Source organism: Canis aureus, chromosome 3 (assembly GCF_053574225.1).
Source record: "Canis aureus isolate CA01 chromosome 3, VMU_Caureus_v.1.0, whole genome shotgun sequence".
In the NCBI taxonomy this organism is placed as follows: Eukaryota; Metazoa; Chordata; class Mammalia; order Carnivora; family Canidae; genus Canis; species Canis aureus.
Genome location: NC_135613.1, coordinates 56,195,943 through 56,223,397, shown reverse-complemented (window position 1 = coordinate 56,223,397; position 27,455 = coordinate 56,195,943). Strand labels below are relative to the sequence as shown.

At 54.1% G+C, this 27,455-nt stretch overlaps 1 protein-coding gene across 3 annotated transcripts; it reads right to left on the bottom strand.

Moving 5' to 3' along the window:
• Positions 1 to 3,645: 3,645 nt before the first annotated feature.
• Positions 3,646 to 27,449, bottom strand: ALOXE3 (arachidonate epidermal lipoxygenase 3). 3 transcript variants are annotated; one of them, XM_077892729.1, is made up of 16 exons: positions 26,820 to 27,445; positions 26,473 to 26,679; positions 24,237 to 24,441; positions 23,096 to 23,177; positions 22,272 to 22,391; positions 21,881 to 22,006; positions 19,441 to 19,544; positions 18,825 to 18,997; positions 17,762 to 17,905; positions 17,472 to 17,675; positions 17,284 to 17,370; positions 16,613 to 16,782; positions 15,952 to 16,073; positions 11,060 to 11,160; positions 10,290 to 10,460; positions 3,646 to 4,698 (listed from the first exon to the last, which is right to left on the bottom strand). In XM_077892729.1, exons 2-16 carry the CDS (start codon positions 26,617 to 26,619, stop codon positions 4,519 to 4,521), a joined length of 2,136 nt encoding a protein of 711 aa, XP_077748855.1. In that variant the 5' UTR covers positions 26,620 to 26,679; positions 26,820 to 27,445; the 3' UTR covers positions 3,646 to 4,518. The 3 variants fall into 3 exon arrangements, with proteins under 3 accessions (XP_077748855.1, XP_077748856.1, XP_077748857.1); XM_077892730.1 differs by lacking the exon at positions 10,290 to 10,460 and having other exon boundaries at positions 26,820 to 27,449; XM_077892731.1 differs by lacking the exon at positions 26,820 to 27,445 and having other exon boundaries at positions 26,473 to 26,813.
• Positions 27,450 to 27,455: the final 6 nt, after the last annotated feature.

Sequence of the window (27,455 nt, the reverse complement as noted above, 5' to 3'; positions counted from 1 at the left end):
AGGCTGGGGGTAGTCATGCCTGTGCCGGGTGACTGGCAGGGCTGTCTCATCTGCCAGGGCACAGGGCTGCCCTGGGCTGAGGACAGGAGCTGTCAGGCAGGTCGGGCCTGCCCTCCTGGGCTCTGCTCAGCCACGGAGATGACTCTGAGGGGGGATGCTAGGAGCCTGATGGTGCAAATTTGCATCATAAGATGCAAATTCCATGCAGGGCAGCTCTCCCAGCCTCCTCTGACCTTGTAGCACCACTCCCCTTTCCTGAGACTGTGCCCCAGGGGGCTGCTTATCTTGGTGAGGAGCTGGGCTGGGCGGGGTGGCCTGGGGATTGAGGCCTAGGAGTTCGGGAAGTGGCACTTGCAGGCCCCTCTGGGACCAGACTCCTGGGCAGTGGGGGTGAGAGGCCGGCCTTGACCTTCTAATCCAGTGGTAAAATCACACAGTGGAGTGTGTGGAGGAGGCAGGGGCATGAGAGGGCCTGCAAGGGGAATTTGGGGAAGCGGAGCAGGGAGCTAATGGTGTAGAAGTGTTTGGGTGTCATCACAAACCGTGGGGATCTACCTCCATCCCCCAAAAGCTGCCTTCTCAAATCATAACACAATCTCAATAAGGTCTCCCTCTGCCAATCTGTTTTTACCCCCCCAAAACAGCAGGAGTGATGGCTGTTGAGTGATGGTTTGATGAGGGCAAGAGTCTGGAGTTGGGAATTAGGTCCCTAAAGGAAGCAGGCACAGTGGAGGATGGTAGGGATGCAAACTTGGCTGGGGACATGGATGGGACCAAGCATGAGAACGCAGATTGGGCACTTCCCACTTAGGGCTAAAACGTGGACACTGTGTGCTTCTGGGTACGTGCTCACTGGGCTGAAGAACTGGTTCTCCTGGACCTGGGGTGGACCAGGGAGCAGGGGAGGTCTCTGGGAAGGATGCGAGCTTGCTGAGTTGGCTCGCAATGGCCACCCACACAGGAAGCTGAGTCCTTGCTGCTGAGGCACCCCCTGCTTACCCCACCCCAAGTCCTGCAAGGCAAGCCCCACCTCCCTAGGACACAGAAAAAAAATCAAATGGGGTCACTCTCCTGCTTAAAACTCACCAGAGCATAACACGATGTTGCCCTTAGAATCAAATCAAGGGGTATCTCAGTGGCTCAGTGGTTAAGTGTCTGCCTTCGGCTCAGGGAGTGATCCCTGGGGTCCTGGGATCGAGTCCTGCATGCATCGGGCTCCCCACAGAAAGCCTGTTTCTCCCTCTGCCTGTGTCTCTGTCTCTCTGTGTCTCATGAATGAATAAATAAATGAATAAATAAATGAATAAAATCTTAAAAGAAAAAGGAATAAATCCAAGGAAGTACTGCAGACTTCAGGACTATGCATGACTCTCTCCTATCCACCCTTCAGTCACCTTACCCCAGCCACCCTGGCTTTCTCTCTGTTCCTTGAACACATGGTCTGTGGCACCTGCCACCCCACCAGCACCAGGCTGTTTCAGTGGGTTTGTTCAGTCATCTGGGTCTCAACTGGCTGGCACCTCCCCCTAGGGGCCTTCCCTGACCACCAGACCTAACGTCACCCCACCGCCAGTCAGTCATGCTGACACACCACCCTGTTGCGTCTCCCAGCCCCACCCGCAACTGTCTGAAAGGATTGATTTGTTTGTGTGCCAGTCGGTTGGTCTCCCCACAAGCCGGAGGCAGTAGAGATGGGGCCAGGGGACTTCATGACTGCTTCCCTGACATGGAACAGCGTCCAGGGACACAGGAGCCGTGAGGCAGGCAGATCCTAGAATGCCTGCTCAAAGGGACTTTCCAGGTCTTCTTGGCCTTCCCCTTTATATGACACATTGGGGCCACTGAGGCTGAGGTGCTGGCTCAGAGCCAGCTGGGGAAAGAGGCTGGTGTGCTCCCTACTATACCAGTTGCTTTCCAGACCAAACAGTGTACAGGGGTCCAGAGTGGGGCTGAAGGAAAGCCCCTATCTGACAGGGCTTGAGCCCCCCCCTACCCTCCATTCTGTCCCCAGAGCGGGTGCAGAATCCCATTCATGGCTGGGTGTGTCTCCCCAGTAAATCTTCCTCCAAGCTGGCTCTCTGGGAAACCAGATTCTAATGATCCACCCCCATCCCTCCCTCTCCAGCTTGGGGTCATTTTTAGCTTGGGCATGCCTCGAATGCTAACTCCGGTGGACACCAAGGAGTATCTGGCTTCCTGGAGGGACAGGCTGCGTGAGTGCGCGCGTCCCGCCACCACCGTAGCATAGCCTGTCATACTGCGCTAAGCCAGAGCCCAGGCGTAAGGGGCCCAACTGACCATCCAGCCTCTGCCAGGGTCCCAGCCCCAAAGGGGTGCCTCTGGCCAGTTCTTAGTCCTTTGATCTTGTTTGAAGGTGAACGGAATCTGGAGATTTGGCAAAATTCTCGGATTGGAACCTACCAGTGAGATGTTCCCAGGTGCACCTCCTCATGCACCGTGGCTCTGGGATGCTCTTCCCTGAGGGTCACAGGTGCAGGAAGTGAAAACCCCACCTCCAACGATGGCCCAAGACTGTCCTTTCCTGCCCCCAGCACTTGTCCCCTCTCACCTGTGGCAGAGGGAGAAGGGCTTTGGCACTCCTGTCATCCCCAACCTTGGTGGCCAAGGCCATGGCAGCTGGAGGACCCCACTCCCGAGGCCCCGCCAGGTGGGGTCTGGAGCAGGGCTGGGAGACTCCGCAGTCTAGCAAAACCCTCACCCAGGGGATTCTCTGGATGGGTCACCAGTTAGGGGGCAGTAAAGTCATGTGATTAAGTCCCCTGCCACCATAGCTATAGGGATGGAGGATTAGTTACATGTCACTGGCTGAAGACACAGTGACTCTAGCCAGAGAGAGGCTGAACCCTCTATGCCAGGGTTCCTCAGGCATAGAATCTGACTCCACAGGTAGAGTAGGTAAAGGGGCTGGATCTGAGGTCAAGGAAAACGAGGAACAGAGGAGGGATCATTGGATACGGATACGGAGGGCTAAGCTGAGGGCTTTGGGGGCTGGAAGTGAGTGAGAACATCAGACTCCCCAGATCACCATCTGTGTCAGTAATCTTGCAATGACGAGTCATCCCCAAATCTCAGAGGTGGGAGACCCAGTGAAGGCATATTTCTCGCTCAGCTCTGCATCCAGCCCTGCTCCATCCTGGTCCCTTTGAGACAGGAGCGGATGGCTACGCCGTCTCCGCGTGGGCTTCTTCTAAAACAGCAGAGGCAGAGAGACGGGAACTCTGGAGGGGCTCGTGCTGGCGGCTAAGTGCCCCAGCCTGGAGATGACCGCATCCCTTCTGCTCAGAGCGGCTGGCCAGAGCGCATCATGATTCCCCCCATCCACGAGGGGGCCAGAGACAGAGCTTTCCCTGCATCCAGAAGAGGAACCAGATCCCAGGGGCAGACTAGAAGCAGCAGCTGGATTCTCAAACTTTGCAAAGTACCTACTTTTTTCCTATCGGCCCCTTGAATCTGGATATTCCTTCACCTCTGGATAGATGACACGCTCTGGGAGGTAAGGGCAGGACGTTAGGGCCTGGCTAGGTGGGGGGCTGAGCAGATGACCCAGGGACTACTCCCTCCTTCTCCCATCCCCTGGCCTCCCAGACAGATACACATACATACATCAAAACAAAAAGAATGAAATGGGAGCCAAATGTGTTTGATTTTATTAAATTCATTGAGCTCTAGGACAGGAAAATAGGAGGGAGGGGACAGGGCGAGGGCTGGGAAGGCCAAGGAGCCTGGCCCTGAGGACTATGGCTATAAGTCCAGGTAAACTGCTCTCTGATCCTAACCCTCCCCTTAAAGACGCTGAGGTCAAAGGGGACCACCGGGCAGACCCAGGGCAGATGTCTGTTTTTGCCCATTTCCCAGGCTCTCCCAGAAAGGGGAGTTAGACTGGTCAGTCCTAGGTTTGGAACAAAGCAAAAACGAGGTGACCAGGTAAGAGGAAGAGTTTGGGGAAAGGGGAGAACTAGAGGGGAGAGCTCAAGAGTCCCTGTGGGGCTCCCAAATGGGAGGAGGTAGGTTTTCTTTTCTTTTTTAATATTTTATTTATTTATTCATGAGAGACACACAGAGAGAGGCAGAGACACAGTCAGAGGGAGAAGCAGGCTCCCTGTGGGGAGCCCATGTAGGGCTCAATCCCAGGACCCTGGGGTCACGCCCTGAGTGGAAGGCAGATGCTCAACCACGGAGCCACCCAGGCACCCCAGGAAGTAGGTTTTCACAGTAGAGGGAAGTGATGGGGTGATGGGGTTCCTTCCTCTCCAAGGGCCTGTTGTGCATTTGATGGGAGGCAGCGGCTTCTCAGCCCGGACACTGCTGTACTGGTCCCTCACGGCTCAGGGGCCGCCCATGTGAGGCTGGAGCCATCCTGGAAAGAAAGGTCCCCAAGTGCAGAGAAGACTTGGGTTGACTGGGACCAAGGACGGGAGGCCTGGAGGACCCTGACAAGCTGGCCCTCCGCGAGTCCTCATGTTGGAGCCTTTCTTCCAGGGCTGTAAGAGGAGGGGGTCAAATGGAGACGCTGTTCTCGATGAGGGGAGGGTCCAGGTAGGCGTAGGGCAGCTCCAGGCCCTTGTTCCGCTCCTGGATCTCCCTGGAAATCTGGGCCAAGCGGATCTGGAAGGCGGTGATGCTCCGCCGAGGGGCCTCCTCTGTGAAGTGTTCATCTGGGTAGGTGCCCAGGGGCCTCTGGGAGAAATCGGGGTGACATTCAGGATGGGATGAAGGATAATGAAGGAGCAAATTTGCCAACACATAGTCAAGGTAGCTCCAAGGGCATGATGCAGCCACCGCTACCGCAAACGCAAGTCCTCCAAACCCGCACTCCCCCACTCCAGGCTACCTGCCCGGAGCAGCCCCACCAACACCTTGACACCCCAACACCCAACACCTGACACCCAGGGAGTGCGTTGGGGGAGGAATGGGACCGGGCACCCAGAGCCCAAGGTTAGTGCTCCCTCTGCTGGTAGCCCTGGGCCTGTTCCTCAGGTCGGAGACCATTTCCGCACCTGGGCCTGAATGAAACTGGGGACCAGAACACCTGTAAAGGCCCCTCCAGGGCCTGGCCCACTGCTCTGTGAACTCAAAGCACACAAGCAAGCACTTCTGTCACACAAATCAACACGACACATTATGAAATCAACATAAACACGTTCCAGCAAATACGACCAAGGAGACACCTGCTACCCCACCGTTGCACAGAATTCAACCCCCCAAGACAACCGGGTCTGAAGGCATCTTGCCAATGCGCCCAGCACCACAGCCCCTTCCAGCTCGCCCTACAGCACGGCAAACCACTTGCCCAACCACGGCCAGGATCGCAGTGAGCTTGTAGCGGATGCCATCCCGTGGCAGTACAGGGCCCTCACACACCCCCTGCCCCCCTCTCCGTGATCAGCCCGCTCAACCAGCTCACCTCCGCAGTCCAGCCTCCTCCCCAACACGCGCGCCTCCCATCCTCTGTACCCTTCATACGATGTAACCAATGTAACCGTTGCCAAGAACCCTGATGCTTAAAAATTCTTGGTCTCGGGGCACCTGGGTGGCTCGGTCGATTAAAGCATTTGGCTCTTGGTTTCAGCTCAGGCCACGATCTCCGGGTTATGAGATGGGGCCTCGAGGAGGTGGGCTCCGTGATCCCTGTGAAGTCGGCCTGAAGATTCTTTTCCTCTGCCCCTCCCCCATCTCTAAAATCAATCAATCAGTCTTTTTATAAACACGCCTGGTCTTGTTTTCCTGCCTGGGCAGAGCCCTCCAGAACAGTGCTACGTCAGGGCAGTCCGGGTGCACAGTACTTTGCTGTTGGCGAGGCCTCTGCTGCTTCACCAAAAAGACAGTGTTTCCTGAAATATACTTTTTTTTAAAAAAGATTTTATTTATTTATTCATGAGAGACCCAGAGAGAGGCAGAGGGAGAAGTAGGCTCCCTACCGGGAGCCCGATTCAGGACTCGATCCCGAGACCCTGGGGTCACGACCTGAGCTGAACGCAGGCACTCAACCACTGAGCCACCCAGGCACCCCCTGAAATATACTTTTAATCAAAATTCAGTAGAGGGGGGCACCTGGGTGGCTCCATGGGTTAAGCCTCTGCCTTCAGCTCAGGCCTCCAACCCTGGGTCCTGGGATCGAGTCCCATGTCAGGCTACCTGCTCAGCAAGGAGTCTGCTTCTCCCTCTCCCTCCACCCCGCCCCTGCTTGCGCTCGCTCTCTTAAAGAAAAAAAAAAAAACACCTTGGCATGGGAGCTTCATTTTACACTGAGTTTTCATTAGAAATGACTGTTCGCACTTACCACACACTTCCTTCACATACTGAGATGATTACACGGTGTGTTTCTTTATTGATGTAAGAAATTATGCTGTTAGATTTCATCAGATTGAGCCGACCTCTCATTCCTCTCATTCCTAGAATAAACTAGACCTCTCATGTCGGATTATTGTCTTATTAGGTAGCACTGGCCTTCGTTGGCTAATGATATATTTTTAAGATTATTGTAGCTAAGTGAAACAAGTTTGTCACTTCATTTTCTTAATTACAGCTAACGTGTCGCAAGCACTTTACGCGGACTCTCACGACAGGGCAACAATCCTGTGAGACGGCTGCTCTTATCATTCCCACTTTAACAGATAAAGAAACAGGCCCTGGAGAGGCCTAATTGCATATCCAGGGTCACACGGGTGGGAAATGTGGATCTGGGACTGGAACCTTCTACGGGAGACCTACTTCTTAAGAGTACTCCTCTGCCGGGTGCTGGTACCAAGGCTCCCAGTAAAACGATCTGGGGAGCTTCCACTTCTTTTCTAAACTTTCGAGCCATTTGAGTGACTTAGGAATCACTTGGTCCTTGAAGGTTTAATATAATCATAGAATATCCCTTTGCAAGGAGAGGGATCAGATCTTTTACACCTTTTTCTATTTATGTGTGGTTTTCATGTCTTCCGGCATCAAAGTTTTCTTTATTGTTTTCCCAGAAAATCACCTCTTTCACCTAGATTTCCAAAGCTGTTTGTGCAAAACTACAAGTAGCATTTTCTTCTACCTTCTCAATTATTGGCTGTTTGTCTTTCCACTCCTACCTAATGTTGCACTTCTCATTTCTCTTGATTGGGATTGTCTCTGGTTTCTTCATTTTATTGGTCTTTTCAAAGAATCAGTTGTGTGTCTTATTTACCAGATTGACATCTAATTCCTAAAACTATAGTGTAGCTTTCCAAAAAGCAGAACGCAGAAACATGACAGGCTGGGTTCAAAGCCTATGTCCTAGCTCTGTGACCTTGGGCAACCTGCTTAGCGTCTCTGAACCAATTTGTTTAGTTTTCTTCCCTTTAAAATACAACTACTATTTGGGGCACCTGACCCACTCCATCCGTGAAGCATGTGACTCTTGATCTCAGGGTTGTGAGTCTCAGGGTCTTGATCTCCTCGTTGGGGGTAGAGATTAATTAAAAAAAAATCTTTAAAAAAATGCAAATACCATTTATTGAACAGTTGTATGCCAGGCACTGTATTAAGCATTTTTTTGTATTAAGCATTTTAAATAAGTAAGCTTCTTACTTACTTTGTGTCTTAAAATAGCATACGTGAGGTATCTGATTTATTTTTTTATATAATTTTATTTATTTGAGAGAGAGATTGAGAGCAAGCATGAGCAGGGTGTGGAAGGGCAGAGGGAGAAGGAGAAGCAGTCTCTCCACTGGGCAGGGAGTCTAATGTGGGGCTTGATCCCAGGACCCCGAGATCATGACCTGAGCCAAAGGTGGATGCTCAATTGATTGAGCAACCCAGGCACCCAAGATACCTGACTTAATGAGACCCCTCACTGGCTTCTAGGTGGGAGCCCTTCACCCTCATCTCTTGCCTATCATCCCTTGCTACTGTGATATTGTGATTTACAGTAAGGAATATAGATTTGGGCTTCCTCCCATTCCTGGCACAGAGCTCCTAAAACCCTTATAATTCTGTAAGCGTTAGTGTTAAAGGCTTCTTGTTATCATAATAAGGCCCTTTCAACCACACCTGAGTTTACGTTAATAGGGTGTTCTGGAAAGCCCGTAAGGATGGGGGTGGTGGCCAGGAGAGCCAGCTACATGCTTAGAGGGTTGGAACTTTCAATTCCTGCCCCCAACCTCCAGGGAGGAGAGAGGAGCTGGAGGTTGACTTCATCCCCCATGGCCAATGATTCAACCAATCACACCTAGGTAGTGAGACAGAAAAACCCTAGCAACAGGAGTTTGGAGGGCTTCCAGGCTGGTGAACAGGTGGAGGTGTTGGGAGGGTGGTGCACCCAGAGACTGCATGGGAGCCCAGCATCCCCTCCCACACACCCTACCCAGCACATCTCTGGCTGTTCCTGAATTATGTCGTTTTATAATAAAGCAGTAATCTGGGGCATCTGGGTGGCTCAGTCGGTTAGACATCTGTCTTCAGCTCTGGTCATGACCCTGGGTCCTGGGATACAGCCCCGCATTGGGCTCCCTCCTCAGCAGGGAGTCTGTTTCTCCCTCTCCCTCTGTCCGCTGCTCCCCTTGCTTGTGCTCTCTCTCTCTCTTTTAAAAAAATACTAAAGTAAACCAGTAATTTAATAAGTAAACTGGTTTTCCTGAGTTCTGTGAGCCATTATAGCAAATGACCAAAACTGACGGGTGCTGGGCAGGGGCGGGGGTCTTAGAAACCTCTGATTTTTAGCTGGTGGATCAGAAGCACAGGTGACAACTTGGGCTTGTGGTTGGCATTGGGAGTCAGGGGGGCAGTCTTGTGGGTCTGAGTCTGAACCCGTGGGATCTGACACTATCTGCAAGTAGAGTTAAATTATCTGATACCCAGCTCGTCCCCCACACATTCAGTGGCCAGAAGTATTGAGTGAGAGTACTGGGAATAGTCATAGAATAGACCAAAAAACCCAGCATGCTTTCCCCTATAATGACAATGAATGTCTCCAAGCCCTTGGGAAATGGGACCAGGAAGGAGCAGGATCCAGGGACGAGTTCCTGGCATTCCTAGGCTATGAGATTGTAATTAAAACTTGGTAGGAAGATAACAGACATCTGCACGGAACAGAGTCAAGTATGAGAAATGAGGACATTCCTGTGACATCAGAGAGCTTGTGAATAAGACCAGGAGGGCAGAGGCAGGACCGATGACCCCATGTGTGAACAGAAACATTGGTAATTGGGGATCAAGGGGCCGCTCCCCTCGCCAAGCTGACCTGACAGCCTCCTTGTCTCATCTGTTCCTCCCTAGAACTGCCCCTCCCAACCATCCACAGAGGTGCCCTTGCTTAAACACAGATTTGGCCGCGTCACCCTGGGGCTTAAAGTTCTTCAATGGCTCCCCATCCTCCTCTGAATAAACACTGTGCCCACACTGAACCATTTGCAATCCTACCAACACACCAACTTACCTTCACTTTGTTGCACTTGGTTATGTCCTTCCTCTGCCTAGAAACTAACCCTGCCCTCCCTCTGCCTGCCAAGTTCCTACTTGTCCTGCAGGTTTCAGCTTTGATGTCACTTCCTCCAAGAAGCCTTCCCAGGTTCGCCCACTCATTCAGGTTCCACAAGTCCCCATTCTCACCTCTGTTACAAGACTAAGCTCATGAGGAGAGGGTTCATATCTGCCCACCAATGTCTGACACATTGCAAGTGCTCAAGATGTATGTGTTCATACCTAAATGATTCCTACAGCACTGTGGTACCTTTCTCATGTTCCTGTATGCCTCCTCAACCAAACCATAGGATTCCTAAAGTCAGGAAGGTCTCATTCTGCTTTATATGCCTGGTGCCCAGTGCCATGTTGACATGTAGAAGGAATCCAAAATAATGTATGTTGAATGTCTAGATGAATGGATGAGCAGTTAACAGATGAATGGTTGATGGATGATGGATGGATAGATGGGTGGGTGAGTGGGTGAATGGATGAATGGATGGACGGACAGATGAGTGGATGGATAGATGGACAGGTGGATGGATGGATGGACAGATGGGTGGATAGGCGGATGGATGGGGATGGATGGGTGGTTGGATGGATGGGTGGATGGATTGATAAACTGGTGAATTCAATAGGCATTGTGCCCCAGCCACTAAGCTGGTATTTGCTTCAATGTATGCCTTTGGGGATCAACTACCATCTCCTAAAGAAACCGAGGAACCCAAGACTAGTTCAGCAGTGGGCAAAAATGGCAGCACTCAGTCCCCAAGCCCTCTCTAGAACAGCTACTGCCACTGTCACTGCCTAGGCCCTGTAAACCATCACCCCCACCCCCTCCCACATCCTGTACACACCTGGTCTTTGGGCTCCTGGCTGACCAACCAGAAGAGGAGAAGGTTGTTACAAGTGATGTTCACTTCTGGGAGGGTGTCTAGGTAACTCTTCAGGGTGGCAGTCCCCTTGGTCTGGGGTGGAGGCTGCCTCATGGATGACGGGGTGTTGGGCATCCAGGCCCCAAAGTCATGCTGTAGAGACCCCACCCCAGTTGAGTCAGCTGGCCAGAGGTGGGAGAACCAGTTCCCTCATCATCCCCCATCCTGCACCTATTGCCCCAGGTCTGGCAGTTGGAAAAGGAGAGGATGGCGGAAAGGGAAGAGTCAAAGAGGTATAGGGTAGGAAGTTCCAGATGTGGGGTAGGAGGCTCACCCCTTGTCACTCCCCACCCAGTGTTCCAGGACTGGGGGGTTGCAAATCACCAACGAAGGAGCAGAGTCCAACAAGGGTCGTAGCAAAGGGTTAGCACACCACCCAGAGCCACCTGATACTCCCCCTTAACCTCATCCCCACCATGACAGGTCCAGGTTCTACTCCCCACACAACACCAGCTGGAGTCACCATTACCACCCTGAACCCCGCTCCACCCCAGTTCTCATCCAATACCAGCCGGCCCTTCACTCATTCACTCCACCCAGTCACCACCCAACCTCAGCCCCAATCCTAAACCCATCCCAACCCTGACCCACCCATGCTCTCAACCCCAACACTGGCCTCCTGTGCCATGCTGAGCCCAACCTTGCCTAGCCCAGTGCCCCCAGGCCTGCCCTCCTACCCCCAGCGGCCTCACCTGCCCACTGTTGACAGCGGCGTGCTGGGCGGAGCAGTTGAAGATGATTGCAGTGAGGAACTTCACCAGTTCTCCTGGAGTGCACAGCCGGTGTGGGAAGCCTGGATGTGGGAGGAAGGAGAAAGGGTGTGGAGGGAGGGGACTGGATTCCTGGGGGCAGCGTGGGGCTGGGGCTTACTGCAAGGGGAGATTGGGGATGACAGGGCTGAGCATTTGGCCACCACTGTTTTTTGACTAAGATGAGGGCTGGGCTGAGGTTAGGGACGGTCATCATCAAGGTCTGTGGTCTCTGAATGGGGTCAGGATAGGAGCCAGCTGCTGGGATCCAACCAGAAAATGTCCAGCCAGGAGAACTCGCAAGGGAGGAGCCAAGTTCAAGCTGACAGCCAAGCTGGCTCTTCTCCCCGACTGCCAAGGCACTTTTATCTGCAGCCCCCGATAGCACTTGATTTATTTTAAAGATTTATTTGAGAGAATGAGAATGAAAATAGGGGTAGGAGGCAAAGGAAGAGAGAGAATTTCAAGCAGACTTCCTGATCCCAAGAATCCCGAGATCATGATCTGAGCCAAAACCAAGAGCCAGACACCCAAAAGACTGAGCTACTCAGGCACCCCAGCACCTAATGATTTAACTTTACCCTGTTCACCAAGATTTGTCCAAGTACCCAGTAGTGGAACACCCACAGCTGGGCTTTAGCGAGAGAGGTGGGTGACCAGAGTATGTTTCTCCTAAGGTCCCAGTGATGGAAGCAGAAGGGGTCCCCAAGGCCAGGTTTGGGTCAGAATCGGGCACTGGGGCTGAGGTGCTTAGGGGAGACTCCCCAGCAGGAAGAGACGGGGCTCCCCCTGAGCTGAAGAGTCAGTGAGCTTTGAATGGGAAAAAGATGACAGAGGAAGGCATTTTCAGGCTCAGTCCTGGGTCCTCTCCTCTGTCAATCACTCCCCTCATCCAAATCAATGGCTCTAACCGCCTCCTGCTGGCCAACGACTCCCAAAATCACACCTCCGGCTCCTGCAGGCCCCTGAATTCTGGCAGGAAATCTAGGGCTGCCACCTGACACTCCAAGTTGGGTGTCAATAAGGTCTCCCAGATGTCACATCTGCAAATCTGCAGAGCCTGATGCCTGCCTTGCTCCCTACACACAACACTCCCATCCCCGTCTCTATCCAGTTGCTCAGGCCACAATCTGTGTGCTCTTTCCTCTTTTTATCTCGTACCATGCATATCGGCAAATACTTCCAGAAGCCAATCTCATCTCACCACCTCCGGGGGGCTCCACCACCAGCCACCCAGTCTCCAATGTGTAACTCTTGCAGGGATCCAATTGCTTCCACCCTTGCCCCCGACAGCCCGTTCTTCACACGACGGCCAGAGTAACTGATCCTTTAGGAGCATAAATCTGGTCATGTCACCTCCTTGCTAAAACCACTGATCCACAGAACAAGCTCTCTCACTTCCTTCTGGTCTCTCCTCCAAACATCACCTCCCCTAAGAAGCCCTCCCAGACCGACCACCTACCTGAAATAACCCCCCTACCTCAACATGCCAATTCCTTTTCCTGAGCGCTCTATAACCAACCACCTAATACAATTGTTTGTTGATTATCTGAATCTCCCCACTGAGAATGTGAAGCTCCATTGAAGGCCAGGACTTTTGTCTGTCATATTCACTACTGAGCCCCAGCACCCGGAAAAATACGTAATATTAAGAGCCCAGTAATTATTGGTTGACTGGTGTGAATCCTAAGAAGGGAAGAAGGCAGATTGAGGCAGTAGCAAGGTGAGGGGGCAGGGAGGGTAACTCACTGGAGGCGAGGTCACAGCAGTGCGACCAGCCACACAGTTTCTGGGCAGAACTTCGGAGGACTGCCAGGGCAGGGGGCCCACGGACCTGGAGTGTGGGCAGCAAGAGGCTGGGGATGGTGAGGCCTATAGAGAAGCAGCTGCCACTGTGCAGGAGTATGAGGACCAGGACTGGGTGGTGACAGTGGGACACAAGGGGGACAATAGGAATTGGCCACCCAACTGGATTTAGGGAAACGGGAAGACAGAGGGGAACATGAACCAAAGACAGCTTCAAGTTCAGCAGAGCAGGCCCAGAGGGCTGGAGGAAGGACTGGGCGTCTGCCAGGGAGCCTGTGTGAACTTCCTGAATGTTCCCTTTGCGGTAGATATTCTAACCTGGAGGGCTGAGATTAAAAGGCAAGGAGGTTGGACTACCTGTGGGGATTGTTCCGTAGCTCCTCTTACTTATTCGCTCCCCTTGAAATGTGGAAGCAAAAGGCACACTGACTGAAGTTAATTAATGAGTGTGCCTTGCCTTAAAACAGGAATCTGCGATAAGCCTGCACAGAGATGTCTGTCAACCTGAAGAAGGCTCTGATGTACTGAGTCAGAGACAGGTCGAATAAGGTAAGATAGGAGAGTCAGCCAACAGTAATTAGACACCCCCCTACTCCAGGTCTTAAGTAGGAAACAGCCCCAACTAGAAAAAAAAAAAAAAAAAAAAAAAAAAAACCTGCCATGGGGGAGGTGCAGTCAGGATCAGGCCAGCCCAGGATTAGCAGTGGGTTTGTAAAGCAGGGATGGGTCATCTTTTAAAGTTCCAAAGGAAAGGCGCCTGGGGGTGCTCAGACAGTGAAGCATCTGCCTGAAGCTCAGGTCATGATCTTGGGGTCCTGGGACTGAGTCCCATGTTGGGCTCCCTACTCAGTGGGGAGCCTGCTTATCCCTCTCCCCACTGCTTATGCTCTCTCTTTCTCAGATAATAAAATAAAATAAAATATAAAATAAAATAAATAAATAAAATAAAATAAAATAAAATAAAATAAAATAAATAATAAAAACCCAGAAATCACTCTTGGCATCACCAATAGTAAGAAGACCTGATACTATGTGCCTCCAACTATGATGCATCATGGAGAACACAGCATTACTTGAGAAATATTCTTTTTTTTTTTTAATTTTTTTTTATTTATTTATGATAGTCACAGAGAGAGAGAGAGGCAGAGACACAGGCAGAGGGAGAAGCAGGCTCCATGCACCGGGAGCCCGATGTGGGATTCGATCCGGGTCTCCAGGATCGCGCCCTGGGCCAAAGGCAGGCGCCAAACCGCTGAGCCACCCAGGGATCCCTACTTGAGAAATATTCTTGCCAAAAACATTTAACCTTTACATATCCCTTCCAGTTGACAGGAAACCATTAGATAAATTCACGGAAGGTGGGACACTGCAGAACAACTAGTCCTGGGTTTTTGATGGCAGACATCATGTGATTTAAAGAGGGAGAGGGGCCATCTGAAATTTAAAGAGACTCGTGTGGTCCTTGATTGGCTCTGGAATCCACAGGATCAATTGGGGAAATGTGGGGAAAGTGGGAAATTTGAATATACGCCACATTGGAGATTAATGTCAATTTTGTCGAGCGTGATGACAGTATCATGGTTGTGTAGAAAAAACTTTTTTTTTAGTTGCATACTGAGCAACTATTTTATTACTGTGCAGTAATAAAATATGAAATATGTGTAATATAAAAGACTTCAGCAATAAAGAAAAGCAACAGATTGATCAAATTAGCGCTTGTTGAATCTGGGCGGTGGGTGAACAGGTGTTCATTACATTATACTCTCTACTTTTCTATATGTTTAAAATTTGTTGTTTAAGGTGGGGGGGATGCCTCAGAACCTATTATAGGTAGGGTTGCAGTAGTTTGTTCTATTTGCAGGTGACAAGAGACCATCCCTCCTCCCTGGGTCTCCCCAGCCAGGAGCCCCTCCATGAAGCCACCTATGCACTAAGTCAGCTGAGAAGCCGCATCCCAGGCCCTGAGAGTCTCCCACCCTGGGGGCCAGGGCTGGGGGAACTGCAGGGTGGACATTTGTGCCACTTTGAGCTTTTCCTTGTCTTTCACTGCACCCAGGTATGAAGAAGGCCTGTCTACTTTTTCCAGTGTCTGGAGTCCACATAATACCATGACACGAGGGAGGAAGGCTACAAAGAGAAGCAATAGGGTATATACCCTGAGCAGGGCCAGAAGACAACTGATGGCTTATAGATTTTGTGTGCTGGTCTCAAAGGTGACGATGAGACAGCTAAAATGGAAAGTTCTTCAGGGAATGGAAGGAAGGGGGATTTGCAAGTATGCAATCAGCTACCGAAGAGAAGCCAAGAAAGGATCACTCCATTATGAAAGGGTAGAGAGGAGATGGAGACCCAGGCAGGACAAGACAACGGCGGGGGTGGGGACATGGCAGGGGCCTGGGAGGAGGTGGGAGGCACAGAGGACATCTCCTCCCTGGGGCCAAGGCAAGATTTTAAGGGAGGGTGGCCTGAGGCATCTGCCTGGCACTGAAGTTGAGCAAAGCAGGCTGAAGAGGGAGCCAAAGCCTCTCAGGCAGTGTCAGAAGAAGAAGGAAGAGTTAAAGCCAGGTGACAGGTGTTAATAGGGAAGAATCAGGCGGCATCAGAACCATGTCACTCATGAGGCCAAATGAAATGAAAGAGGTCAGTGTCTAGAGGGGACAAGCATGAGGAAGTATGAGAGAAGGTTCCAGAAGCCTCAACATTTGAGGCTGGACATGGCTCCTACCACATGATGGGACACAACCACAAAGCTCAGCAAGCAGCGGTGAATGGACAGGCTCAAGTAAGTCGAGGAGGAATGAGAGGGTCACAGTGTAGTGGTTGAAAGCAAGGACTTTGGGGATGATGAGAGCTGGCTCTGGATCCTGCCTCTGCCACTTACTATCTGCAAAGCCTGTTCCTCATCTGTTCAGTGGGGTTAATAATAGGATGGACTTCAAACCCTTGTCCATAAATAAGAATTGAGTCACAAGCGAGGCCAAGGGGAGGGAGCACAGGGTCACTGGGAGCCCGAGGTCGGGGGTTGGTACCTGAGCTTTCCCGGCGTAGGAATGCATGAGTAAAAATCTCACGGACCCAGGCCTGCAGCTCCGAGTCCTGCTGCACAGACGTATTGCTGGGATAATAGTAGCCCACGATTTCTGAGACAAAGCTGCAGGAAAGAGATGCTCGTGCTGAGGGGGTGACCTTGGGCTCAGGCCTGCCCTGAAATCCAAGATCCAGTGCCACTCAGGCTGGGGAGAGCCAGACAGCCAGTGTCCATTGAGAGCCCATCAGGGCCCAGTGGGAGCCCCCAGATCCAGATGGAACCCGAGGGCCAGGTTTAGGCATCCCTGAGTCATGCGTGCTCGGGGCCTCCTTCCCACCCAGGGATCTGGGGGTGGGGAACCCCTGAGGAGAGCTGGAGGGCCCCAGCTCAAACAGTTGCACCTGCCCTGATTCCTCTGGACACTCTGTCCTTTCCTTCCTCCACGGGGCCCATGCACAGCCCAGCCTCTCCCCAGCCCGTGGCTACCTATCATTTCATTAAGTACCCTGACCCCAACTCTCACCCTTGGGGTGCTCCCTTCTGGGGCCTGAAGCACCTGTGACCCCCAGCACCAAGGGCCCCATGAGTACATGAGCCACACTGCCCTGCGCCCTCTTTGGGCCAGACTGGCTGCAGGAGGGGCCCAGGCCCGCACCCCACACCTCTCAATGGCCGCCCAGATCCTCAGGCCGTCGTCCCGGTAATGGTAGTTGGGGATGGCCTGGACACCGCGGGCCCGCACGCTGTCCGGAAGGCAGAAATCCGTGTAGGTGAAGTGGGCCAGAGCAGTGCTAATGAGGTAGAGGAGGCCTTGCCTCCCGACCGAGGTGACCTGAGAACACAACACCGCTTGGCTTGGGGTCCAGACAAGGCCAATGACTCAGCCCAGAGGATTTTTCACGTAATCAAGAAGTCCAAGACCTCGGGCCGAACCCCCAGGGGGACCGGCTGGGGCTGCGGAGGTGGTGGCCCTACTATGTGCATAGGAGGAAATGCTTGGGTATTTGGTAACCAAAAGAAAGCAGTGATGCGGGGTGGGGGGTGGGAGTGGGAGACGCGAGAGCTTACTGGGCGCAGGGCGGGCCGGGGGCTGTGACCGAGGGGGGCTGCCCTGCCCACCTCCTGGAGACCTTGGAAGCTGGGCCCGAGGGGGCGGGGCCCGGGCTTGTGGGCGGGGCAAGCAGGGGACCGGCGCGGAGAGGCGGGGCTTGTGGGCGGGGTCTGGCGGGGGCCGTGGAACCGGCTTGGAGGCCGGAGATGTTTGTGGGCGGGGAAAAGCTGCCTCGGAGGGGGCCTCGGCGATGCGGCGGGGCTTCAGAGACGCGGGCCGCACCTTGTCCACTAGGCCCTCGGGGTTGAGCAGCGTGGCCCGCGCGATGGTGTTCACCTGCAGCGTGTAGCGAGTGTGGGGGAGCAGGAGCTGCGAGCGGGATGAGGGCACAGGGGCCGAAGGTCAGGGCAGCAGGCCGAGCTGGACCGTCCCTTCTGGGCCCGCCTGGGGTGAGGGGATCCCACACAGACCTTGTAGACTGGATGACAAAGCGGCAACTGACGCAGCGTGGCCATGGCGAAGGCCTCGCACAGCAAATGCGTGCACAAAAAGTGCGTGTTGTTCTCGTGCACCAGGAACTCCGAGTTGCGCACCCACGTCTTGGCCAGCAGCCAGTCCCAGTAGGAGTCAGTGGGCAGGAAGATGGGGCTGGCGGGCCCGGGGGTCTGGCTGAGCTGCGCCCAGGAATAAGAACGGGGTGAGGCTCGAGGCTGCTAGTGTGCCTGCTGGGCCCGCCTCCGGAATCCCGCCCAGGTCTCACCTGGATGGCCAAGGGCACCAGCGCCCCCTGCGGGTTGAGCCACAACAGGCAGAGCGGGGCGGCCACGTACTGCGGGCGGCCGTTGAGGCAGTGGACCGGGGCCTCCTCCAGGATCCAATAGTCGGCTAGGAAGATGTGCCCCCTCTGCGGAAGGCACACCCGCCCTCTGACCCGCGCTGCGCGCCCCCTCTTTTCCCCGCCCACTCGCACCCCAGCCGGGGCCTCAATAATGAGCGGTGCCTGCACTCATGGCCCGAGGCCGGTACCCCACCCTCCGCAGAACTACCGGAATGAGGTCCAGCTGCGTCCCGCGTTGCACAACCTCGCGCCTGGATAAGCTGGCATCCTCTCCCGGTCCCCCCTTACCTGGTCCTTCCTGCCCTCTCAACGCAGTGACCCTGTCGGTCTATCCAACAACAGGAAAATGGCCCCACACTGAGAATTGACTGTCACATCTCCAGCCTTCTGGAGGATGCCTGAGGGTTTGGCTGCCCCAGAGAGACTGAGCATCATCTTCTCCCACATCCTCCGAGCTCCTAATCTTCATGACAGTTCCTCTTATATCTAGTGGCACTGCCTTCCACTACCCTAAAATAGCTCCCCCCCCACCCCGCCCCAAGATTTCACCTATTTATTCATGAGAGACACAGAGAGTCAGAGACAGGCAGAGGGAGAAGCAGGTGCCTGGCAGGGAGCTGGATATGGGACTCGATCCCAGGACCCCTGGATCACACCCTGAGCCCAAGAAGGACACTCAACCACTGAGGGACCCAGGTGCCCCTAAAATAGTTTTCTTTGGGCCTCAGCACTGGGGCCCCAGAACATAGGCAGGGCCTTCTCTTTGACGCCGTCCTGCTCACTCATACCATTCACCAAGCCTCACCTCTGGCTCCCAGTCATGCTCACTGTCCCCGCCCCCCACCCCCCGGCTCTCATCCCACCTGCTCCAATTCAAATGTGCAAGGGGCCTCCCAGAGGATGAGGCCTGCAGGCTAGATGCAGCCCCAGCCATCCCACTCCTACCCTCCACACCCATCCCTTGTCCATAATGCCCCTCACTTACCTCTAGTTCTGTCTGCAGACAGGTGTTGGGTCCCAGCAAGGGGGCTACCATGTCATTGGTGACAGGCAGCTTGCTGGGCAAGCTGGAGAGGCAGTGGAGCATGACGGGATTGACACCATTCAAGTACTGGTACCCAAAGAAGGAGTCCTCACACCAGTGCTCTGTAACATACTCTAGGGGGGCAAGAGAGGGCACTGTTCAGTCTGGAAAGTTCTCCCCTAGAGCCTGCTCGAGTCCAGCCCTTTGCTCACTATGGTTTAGGCTTTCCTCACAGCAACCCTACGAGGTAGGTGTAGCCTGGCCCCAAAGGGGAAGAGAGGTCAGTGCCCCTGATCGGGATCAGAACTCCCTAAAGGACCCCTGGCCATCTCCCAGGGAAGCAGAGTGTCTCTCTGTCCTCATTCCCCTATTCTTGTCCCGTCCCAGAGAAAGGGGAGGTGACGTGAGCTCCCAAGGGGAATATGTGAGGTTGCCACCCATGGAACCAGGAGCCCCACCCACTAGGATCCTGCAGTCTCCCTGAGGGGGCTGGGAGAGGGTCCCCTTCCCAGAATGGGGCAGAGGGCTCTAAACATGGGGTCAGGAGGAGGCTGGACATCTGCCTGGCTCTGCGCACCTGAAGTGACTGTCTTGTGGCACCAGAAGATATTCCGGATGTCATCCAGCTTCTTCCAGGAGCCCTTGCGGTCCAGCAGCCCACGGAGCTTCATGCCCAGGGACCTGAGGGCAAGGGGAAGCGAGGGTGTGGCCTGGAGCCACAGGGGCACTGTGCCCCCTGCCTAGAGGCCTGCAGGGACCTGACAAGGTCACCGTCCAGAGCAGAGGCACCTAACAAGGGTGAGAAAAGTCTAGTGGCCCACTGAGGCTTCGTAGGGTGGACTTCACACGTATACGTGCCACTTGTGGCAGACAGGTCACCTTCATGGGTGCTTTGGCCTTTTCCCCAAGCTCCCGTCTTGTTGCCGACCATCACTGGCTCCTGGCTGGCTGGTGCCCCACCTGGTGTGTATCTTCCACAAAACGCTCATCACTCCCTGTGTTACACTGTGAATCCCATGTACTCCTACCACCTGGGATGACACAGTATACTATGGGCCTCTTAGGGCCAGGACTGGCCCCGGATGCCCCGACATACTGGTTCATAATAATCACTCACTGACTGCATCAAGTCAAATGGAAGGGAATGCAACATCTAATAGGTGGGTGTGTGGCAAGCGGTGGGCAGGTGTGCTCAGGTGCCCTGAAGGGTGGGGGTGCCATGACCTGACAAGCCCAGGGACAACTTCCTGAGTGTCCACTGAGTTGCCGGCCCCTCAGTTCGCAGCATTTGTTGAGCAGCTGCCCAGTAAGGCCCCAAAGTCGAGGGGAAAGGGGCAGGAGACCGGTGTTAAAGCAGAGAGCAAGGAGGGGCCCCTGGGTGGCTCAGTGGGTTAGGCATCTGCCTTCAGCTCAGGTCATGATTTCAGGGTCCTGGGACCAAGCCCCATGTCGGTCTCCCTGCTTGTTGGGGAGTCTGCTTCTCCCTCTCCCTCTCCTCCTACCCCTCACTCATGCTATCTCTCTCAAAGAAATAAATAAGATCTTAAAAAAAAAAAAAAAGGCAGAGAGAAAGGAGAAGAAAGATAATGTCTTCCTTTTCCAAGGGTTTGGTGCAACCGTCCTTCAGAACACCCTGCCATTGCCCACATGGAAGCTCAGCTACCAGCCCTCCTCTCTGAATCCCTGATGGCTGCCCAATGCCAGCTCCCTCAGCCCACAGGCCCTTCTCTGAGCCCCCCGCAGGCTGTCCTAGTGGCCTTCCGGGCCTTCCCTGGCCTAGACCCACATGTCCATCTGGGGACCAGCTCAGCCGATCCTGGTCCCTCAGCCCTGCCAGGGCCTCGCACGGGTCCTTGCCCTGAGGCCCCGAGCTACCTGCAACTGCCTTGCACTCCAGCCCAGACACCCCCCAGCTCCCTGCTCACCCCACCTCTGCACCTCCCACTAGTCCTTCTCCCAAAGAATCAGTTCAGCACAGAAGCCCCGAGGATGAGGATCCAGCCCCTTGCCCTCGACTCCGCCTTCTAATGGGCCTTCTAATGCAGCTACTGCACCGGTGGCCAGGTGAGCCTCTCCGTCCTCTGGCCGAACCAACCTGGCTTTGCCCAGGACCCACCCACTCTCTGCTCACTTGTCCTCTCCATGGCCCAAAGCCTGCTTCCATCCCACCCGCCTCCCCGGAAGCCACCTCCTGGCCCCGGCTCACCCCTGCTGACACTGGTCAGGAGTGTGGACTGTACCCCTCCACCAAGTCACACTCAGAGCCTCAGCTATGGACTTAGTCTGCTCACGGCCCCACCGGGTCCTAACGAACTGTGCCACATGTCTCCCTGGGGACACGGAGCTCCTCGAGGTGGAAGATGACATCCTAATGCTCAGTCACATCCGCTGAGAGATTGTTTGGTACTTGGTGTCATCTGGCTTACTCTCCCCTAGACCAAGGAGGTAGGCACAGCTATTACCATCATTTACAAGTGAGGGAACTGCTTAGAGGCTGCGGATGAAGGTCACACAGCTGGAAAGTGTGGGTGCTAGGATGCGAAGGCGAGGTGGTCTGACTTCACCTCCTTATGGCTTCAGAGCAGAGGCACCTAACAAGGGTGCCTCCCCATCCTGTCCCCCATCCTGCTCCCTGTCCTACCCACCTACGCGCCTAGGACCAACCTCTGCACTGAGAAGGCACTCAGCTCATTTCATAGATTCAAGGAATAGAGAGAGAAGTGATGACAAAGGAGCAAAGAGGAGGTGATGGGAAGATAGAGAATGGGGGAGACTGGGGACAGAGAGGGGGGATGGAGGACAGAGAGGGGGAATGAGGCAGAGAATGGGACATGGGGACAGAGGGGGGAGATAGGGACAGAGAGAGGGACATGGGGGACAGAGAGGAGGACATGGGGGGCACAGACGGGGACACAGGGGACAGAGAGGAGGAGACAGGGAGACAGAGGGGGGATATGCATGGCAGGGTGGAGGCCAAAGGGACAGTGACAGGAGTGCAGGGAGGGCAGTGGCCTCACGCAGGGATGGCGTTGAAGAGCAGGGAGGCCGTCTTGGTTGCCGAGTAGCGAATATTGGGCTCCATGTGCAGCAGGGACGGGAGGTCAATTTTCATGGGGAAGCCAGGCAGGTAGCGATTCCCGCTACTGCGGAGGGTGGCGGGGGAGGCAGAAAGACGGACACTGGTCAGGGGAACCTGCAGCCCGCTCCCCTCATTCCTGCCCTGGGCCCTCCCTTGGCTCCAGACTCCACCCGACCCTGTCCACCTGTAGCCACCTCCCCACCAGACCCTCGGGGTCACCCTGCCCCTGCTGCCCTTGCCTCTTGGATTTATTTCCCTGCACCATCCTCTTTCCCGGCCTCCCGGCCCCATGGACCCAACCTTGGTCCCCAGCCTGGGCCCCCCTTCACCTGTCCCCTTGGTCCACCCGAGGTGTCATCTTGGTCAAGGCAAATTTCTTGTCTGTCTCCATCTCCTCAAAGCTGCTGACGTCTATAATGCCAGGGAAGCCAGGGGCATAGACTTTCCAGCTTTCAGGGGAGAGAGGTCAGGGGTGGCTAGTCAAATTCAGGGTACTAATAGACTTTAGCTTTTAAAGATGTGACTTTGGGGCACCTGGGGGTCTCAGTCTGTTAAATGTCTGCCTTTGGCTCAGGTGACACACGGTCCCAAGGTCCTGGGATCCAGTCCTGCTTCGGGCTCCCTGCTCATCGGGGAGCCTGCTTCTCCCTCTCCTCCTCCTCACTGTCTCTGTCTCTCTCTCCCAAATAAATAATGACTTTAAATTAAAACTCTCAGAAACCCCCACTTTCTGGGTAGGTGACAAAGAATTGGAATCTTCTCCCTGAAGGCACAGATCAGGGTAGCATTTGAGGATGACTAGACCTGAGTTAGGTTTGTGTTGAGATTAAGACCATGGCTGGTTTTCGGGGTGAGAGGTGAGGCTGGGGCTGAGACTGGCCAACACCAGGGTCATATCTGACATCCAGGTGATATCAAGAGCATTATTGAGGGAGGTGGGGGTTGAGTGTGGAGTCACGGATGGTATAGGGACAACTGTCAGTACTGGTGTTCTGGGTCTAGACTTAACCTTAGATGGAAGTTAGGTTAACACGAGGATCCTGATTGGAGCCAGGCCCCCAAGGCTGGATCTGAGGTCAAAGTTAGTAACAGTCTCATTGAGGCTGAAGTTAGAATAACGATGGGAAAAGAAGTCAGGTTAGGCTATCCTCACCGGTAACAGTCCTGTCGGCCCTGGAGTTCCCGAGTCCTGTGATCCAGAAGGAGGGGAAGGGAGTCCTGACAAATCGTTTTCGCTGCAGGGAATGAAAATTACTCATTATACAGGTCTCGTTTCAGACGCCACCACCTCCAGTAGAGCTGGCCTGAGCGCCCTAACTCTTGAACCCAATTACTCAGTGACATTGATACCCCGTGCCCTCAAGAGTATTCATCAGCAGAAGTGACTCAAGACAATCTTACCCCAAAGTTGTAACAGCTGTCCCAATTGTTTGTATGTTTGTCTCCTTCCCAAGACTCTTTCAGGGCAGAAATTGCAGTCATTTTGTGTCTTCCCAGCACCTAGCATGCCACCCCGGCCCTGTGCACATAACGTGCACTTGACAAATGATGAATGAACATTTTTGGGGAAGTGGTGGATGGATGGACGTGTTATGATGATAGGTGGGGATTCTGAGGTCTGTGAAGAACTCGCTAGGGGGTGAGTGACCATCACTCACCTCATCTCATCCCAAAGACTCATGTCAATGCTTAGACCAGCCCTGGTCGTGCCTCTGGGGATCAGAGGGCTCAGGAGCCAAGGGAGTCCAGACACCAAAGGAGCTGGATTCGGTGTCCTTGAAAGCCCCCACCCCCCCACACACACAGCGGCAAGAGAAAATCCTAACAGCACCTCACAGGGACATCTTCCACACCAGGAAAGACAGTAGTAGTCGGCAGAGCCTTCCCAGCTCAATTCTTTCAACATTCAGGGCTTCTGCACCTGTTGGCACCCAGTTACTCTGCCTGCAGCTTAAGTCCACTCTGGATGCTAGAAGGATTCACTCGGAGTGCAGAGGGAGTCAGCCCAAAGCAAACCATGTGTGTCTGTGTCTGTGTGTGTATCTGTGCCTGTGTGTAGTGTGAGTGGATGAGAGTGCGTGTCTGGTCTCTAGAGGGGTATATACGGCCCAGAAATTCCCTGCATTTCAGAGCTTTAGAGGCTTACTTTGGCTCAGAAAGCATCTACTGGGGACTCCAAGGTGCAGCTACCCTAACCCCACCCCTGTCCCCACAGCCTGGGCTCCAGGAGGCCCCTCGCCCTGACCCCCATGGGTGCTGTCCACCACATAGGCCAGCCACTGCCTCTGGCCCACCTGTTCCTGGGCGCAGCTCTAGGGTGCAGTAGCCCTCAATCCACTGATAGCACGGGAAGTGGGAACAGGTGCCATCGGGGGCAGTGACACGGACACAGCTGCAATACCATGAGTCCTTGGGGAAGAAGGCATAGCGCTCCTTGTGTAGACGCAGCAGCAAGAGCTCGCCCAGCTCCGTGGAGCAGCACACCTTGTACTTCTGCACCTGAGAGGACCAAACAGCCAGCAGGTGAGAGGCAAGGACCCGCGGGGGCCTTCTGACACCTTGCAAGGAGCATCTACGCCCCCACCTGTCCTGGCATATAAACCTGAGCTGCCACTCACCCAAGCATGCCTGTGTGCGAGTTAGGAAAAGGCGATCAATGGAACAGAATAGAGAACCCAGAAATGGGCCCTCGACTCTATGGTCAACTAATATTCGACAAAACAGGAAAGACTATCCCCTGGAAAAAAGACAGTCTCTTCAATAAATGGCGCTGGGAAAATTGGACAGCCACATGCAGAAGAATGAAGCTAGACCACTCTCTTGCACCAGACACAAAGATAAGATGGATGAAAGATCTAAATGTGAGACAAGAATCCATCAGAATCCCAGAGGAGAACACAGGCAACACCCTTTATGAACTTGGTCACAGCAACTTCTTGCAAGATACATCCACGAAGGCAAGGGAAACAAAAGCAGAAAGGAATTATTGGGACTTCATCAAGATCAAAAGCTTCTGCACAGCAAAAGAAGCAGTCAACAAAACTGAAAGACAACCTACAGAATGGGGGAAGATATTTGCAAAGGACATATCAGATAAAGGGCTAGTTTCCAAGATCTATAAAGAACTTATTAAACTCAACAGCAAAGAAACAAACAATCCAGTCATGAAATGGGCAAAAAACATGAAGAGAAATCTCACAGAGGAAGACACAGACATGGCAACAAGCACATGAGAAAATGCTCCGCATCACGTGCCATCAGGGAAATACAAATCCAAACCACAATGAGATACCACCTCACACCAGTGAGAATGGGGAAAATTAACAAGACAGGAAACAACAAATGTTGGAGAGGATGTGGAGAAAGGGGAACCCTCTTGCACTGTTGGTGGGAATGTGAACTGGTGCAGCCACTCTGGAAAACTGTGTGGAGGTTCCTCAAAGAGTTAAAAATAGACCTGCCCTACGACCCAGCAATTGCACTGCTGGGGATTTAACCCAAGGATACAGATGCAGTGAAACGCCGGGACACCTGCACCCCGATGTTTCTAGCAGCAATGTCCACAATAGCCAAACTGTGGAAGGAGCCTCGGTGTCCATCAAAAGATGAATGGATAAAGAAGATGTGGTCTATGTATACAATGGAATATTCCTCAGCCATTAGAAACGACAAATACCCACCATTTGCTTCGACGTGGATGGAACTGGAGGGTATTATGCTGAGTGAAGTAAGTCAATCGGAGAAGGATAAACATATGGTCTCATTCATTTGGGGAATACAAAAAATAGTGAAAGGGGTTAAAGGGGAAAGGAGAGAAAATGAGTGAGAAATATCAGAGAGGGAGACAGAACATGAGAGGCTCCTAACTCTAGGAAATGAACAAGGGGTGGTGGAAAGGGAGGTGAAGGGGGGTTGGGGTGACTGGGTGAAGGGGGGCACTTGATAGGATGAGCACTGGGTGTTATGCTATATGTTGGCAAATCAAACTCCAATAAAAAAAAATACAAAAAAAGAAAGAAAGAAAGAAAGAAAGAAAGAAAGAAAGAAAGAAAGAAAGAAAGAAAGAAAGAAAGAAAGGAAAAGGCTCCCCTCCGTCCAGGCAGAAGCAGCCTGGCTCCCGGAGGCATGCTGGGTGAGCAGAGTGGATTCCGGATCGCCCAGCCTCCTTGGCCCCCGCGCCCTTGTACAGGCCCCCAGCACATGATCCTGGGGCCTGGCAGGGAGGCAAGCAGGTCCCTTCCAGAGAAGAGAGAGCAAGCGACTTGCCCAGAGCCCACCTTCAGTTACAAGGTGGGGGAGCCAGGAAGCAGGCAAAATTCTCGCGACCCCCTCTGCCCAGGGCTCCTTCCTGGCAGTCCTGCCTGGGTAGAAGGTGTCAACAACCCCAGCAAAGCCAGAGACCAGGATAGGATGGTGAGGAGCTCAGGGCGGGCTCCCTGAGTTCTGCCCGGGGGAATGACCCTCCCCTCTGACAGGGTCCCCTGCTGGCCCTGACCCTGCTGGTCCCTCCTCCCTCTCCTCCATACTTACAGATCCAGGGGCGAAGTCCCTGCCCAGGCGATCCAGCAGCTGTTTAGGGCTCTGGCCACAGGTGCCCACCAGAGTGACAGAGATGTTGTCCAGTGTCCCCGCCATCAGATAGGGACCCGTGGTCACACACACGCGGTACACGGCCATGGTGGGGAGGAGGGAGGGAGGGCTGCCCCAGAACAAGCGGTGGCCACAGCAGCAGCCGGCCTGGGAGGAGGTGAGTGTAGAGAGGGCAAAGCGGGGCTGAGCGGTGGCTGCGGATCTGCTGAGTGGGGGATTGGGGCAGGGACAGGGGGGCCACCGCGGGAAGGCCCAGCTCTCTCTGGGATGCTCTGGGGCTCACTCACCTCTCTCCCTCGAAGCTCCCAGTCTCTGTCCTGGCTCACTGCTGGCTCCCTCTCTCCACCCTAATAGTTGTTTGTTTGCCTCTGGCACAGCCGGTCTCTCTGGCTGGCAGGACAGGGCTCACCCAGATGGATATCAGGAGCCCGAGTCCCACTGGGGAGGGAGGGACCAGAGGCTGGGAGCGAGGCGAGGAGCAGGTGACACCTGTATGAGTGGGACCCTGCCCTGCTCTCGGTCAGGGGCTCACCGATACCCTGGGGCCCCAGTCTGCCCTGTCACCAACTTATCCCAAGACCCCTTCCCCCTCTCAGCCGGGCCTGGGCACGCGGCACCCGCATTCCCTACTTGCAAGTCATCCACGTGAGTCAGGCTTTGCAAGTGAGCCATCCTCGGGATAAACCGCGCGTGACCAGGCGAGTGGCCCTGGGGGCACCGTGCAGAGGAGTCAGACAGCTCCCACCGCGCACCACCGCGCACCACCGTCCCCAAGCGGCGCCCGCCCCCGGGTCCCCGCGCCGCCCGTCCGATCTCGGTCCCTCCCTTGGGATGGGGCCGGCCAGGGCCCCAAAGTGCTCCCGGAGCTCCCGGCTCCTGAAGGCTCCCGCGCGGCTTGCAGGGCGGGGGTGGGTGCCGGGGTG

What these genes read in the sequence shown, in the direction of transcription:
- ALOXE3 (XM_077892729.1), bottom strand. Translation starts at nt 26,619, where the DNA reads ATGGCCGTGTACCGCGTGTGTGTGACCACGGGTCCCTATCTGATGGCG. An exon ending in GGGACTTCGCCCCTGGATCT is followed by an intron (nt 24,442 to 26,472) that starts GTAAGTATGGAG and finishes TGGTCCTCTCAG; the next exon opens with GTGCAGAAGTACAAGGTGTG. An exon ending in CCACAAGACAGTCACTTCAG is followed by an intron (nt 18,998 to 19,440) that starts GTGCGCAGAGCC and finishes TTGCCCCCCTAG; the next exon opens with AGTATGTTACAGAGCACTGG.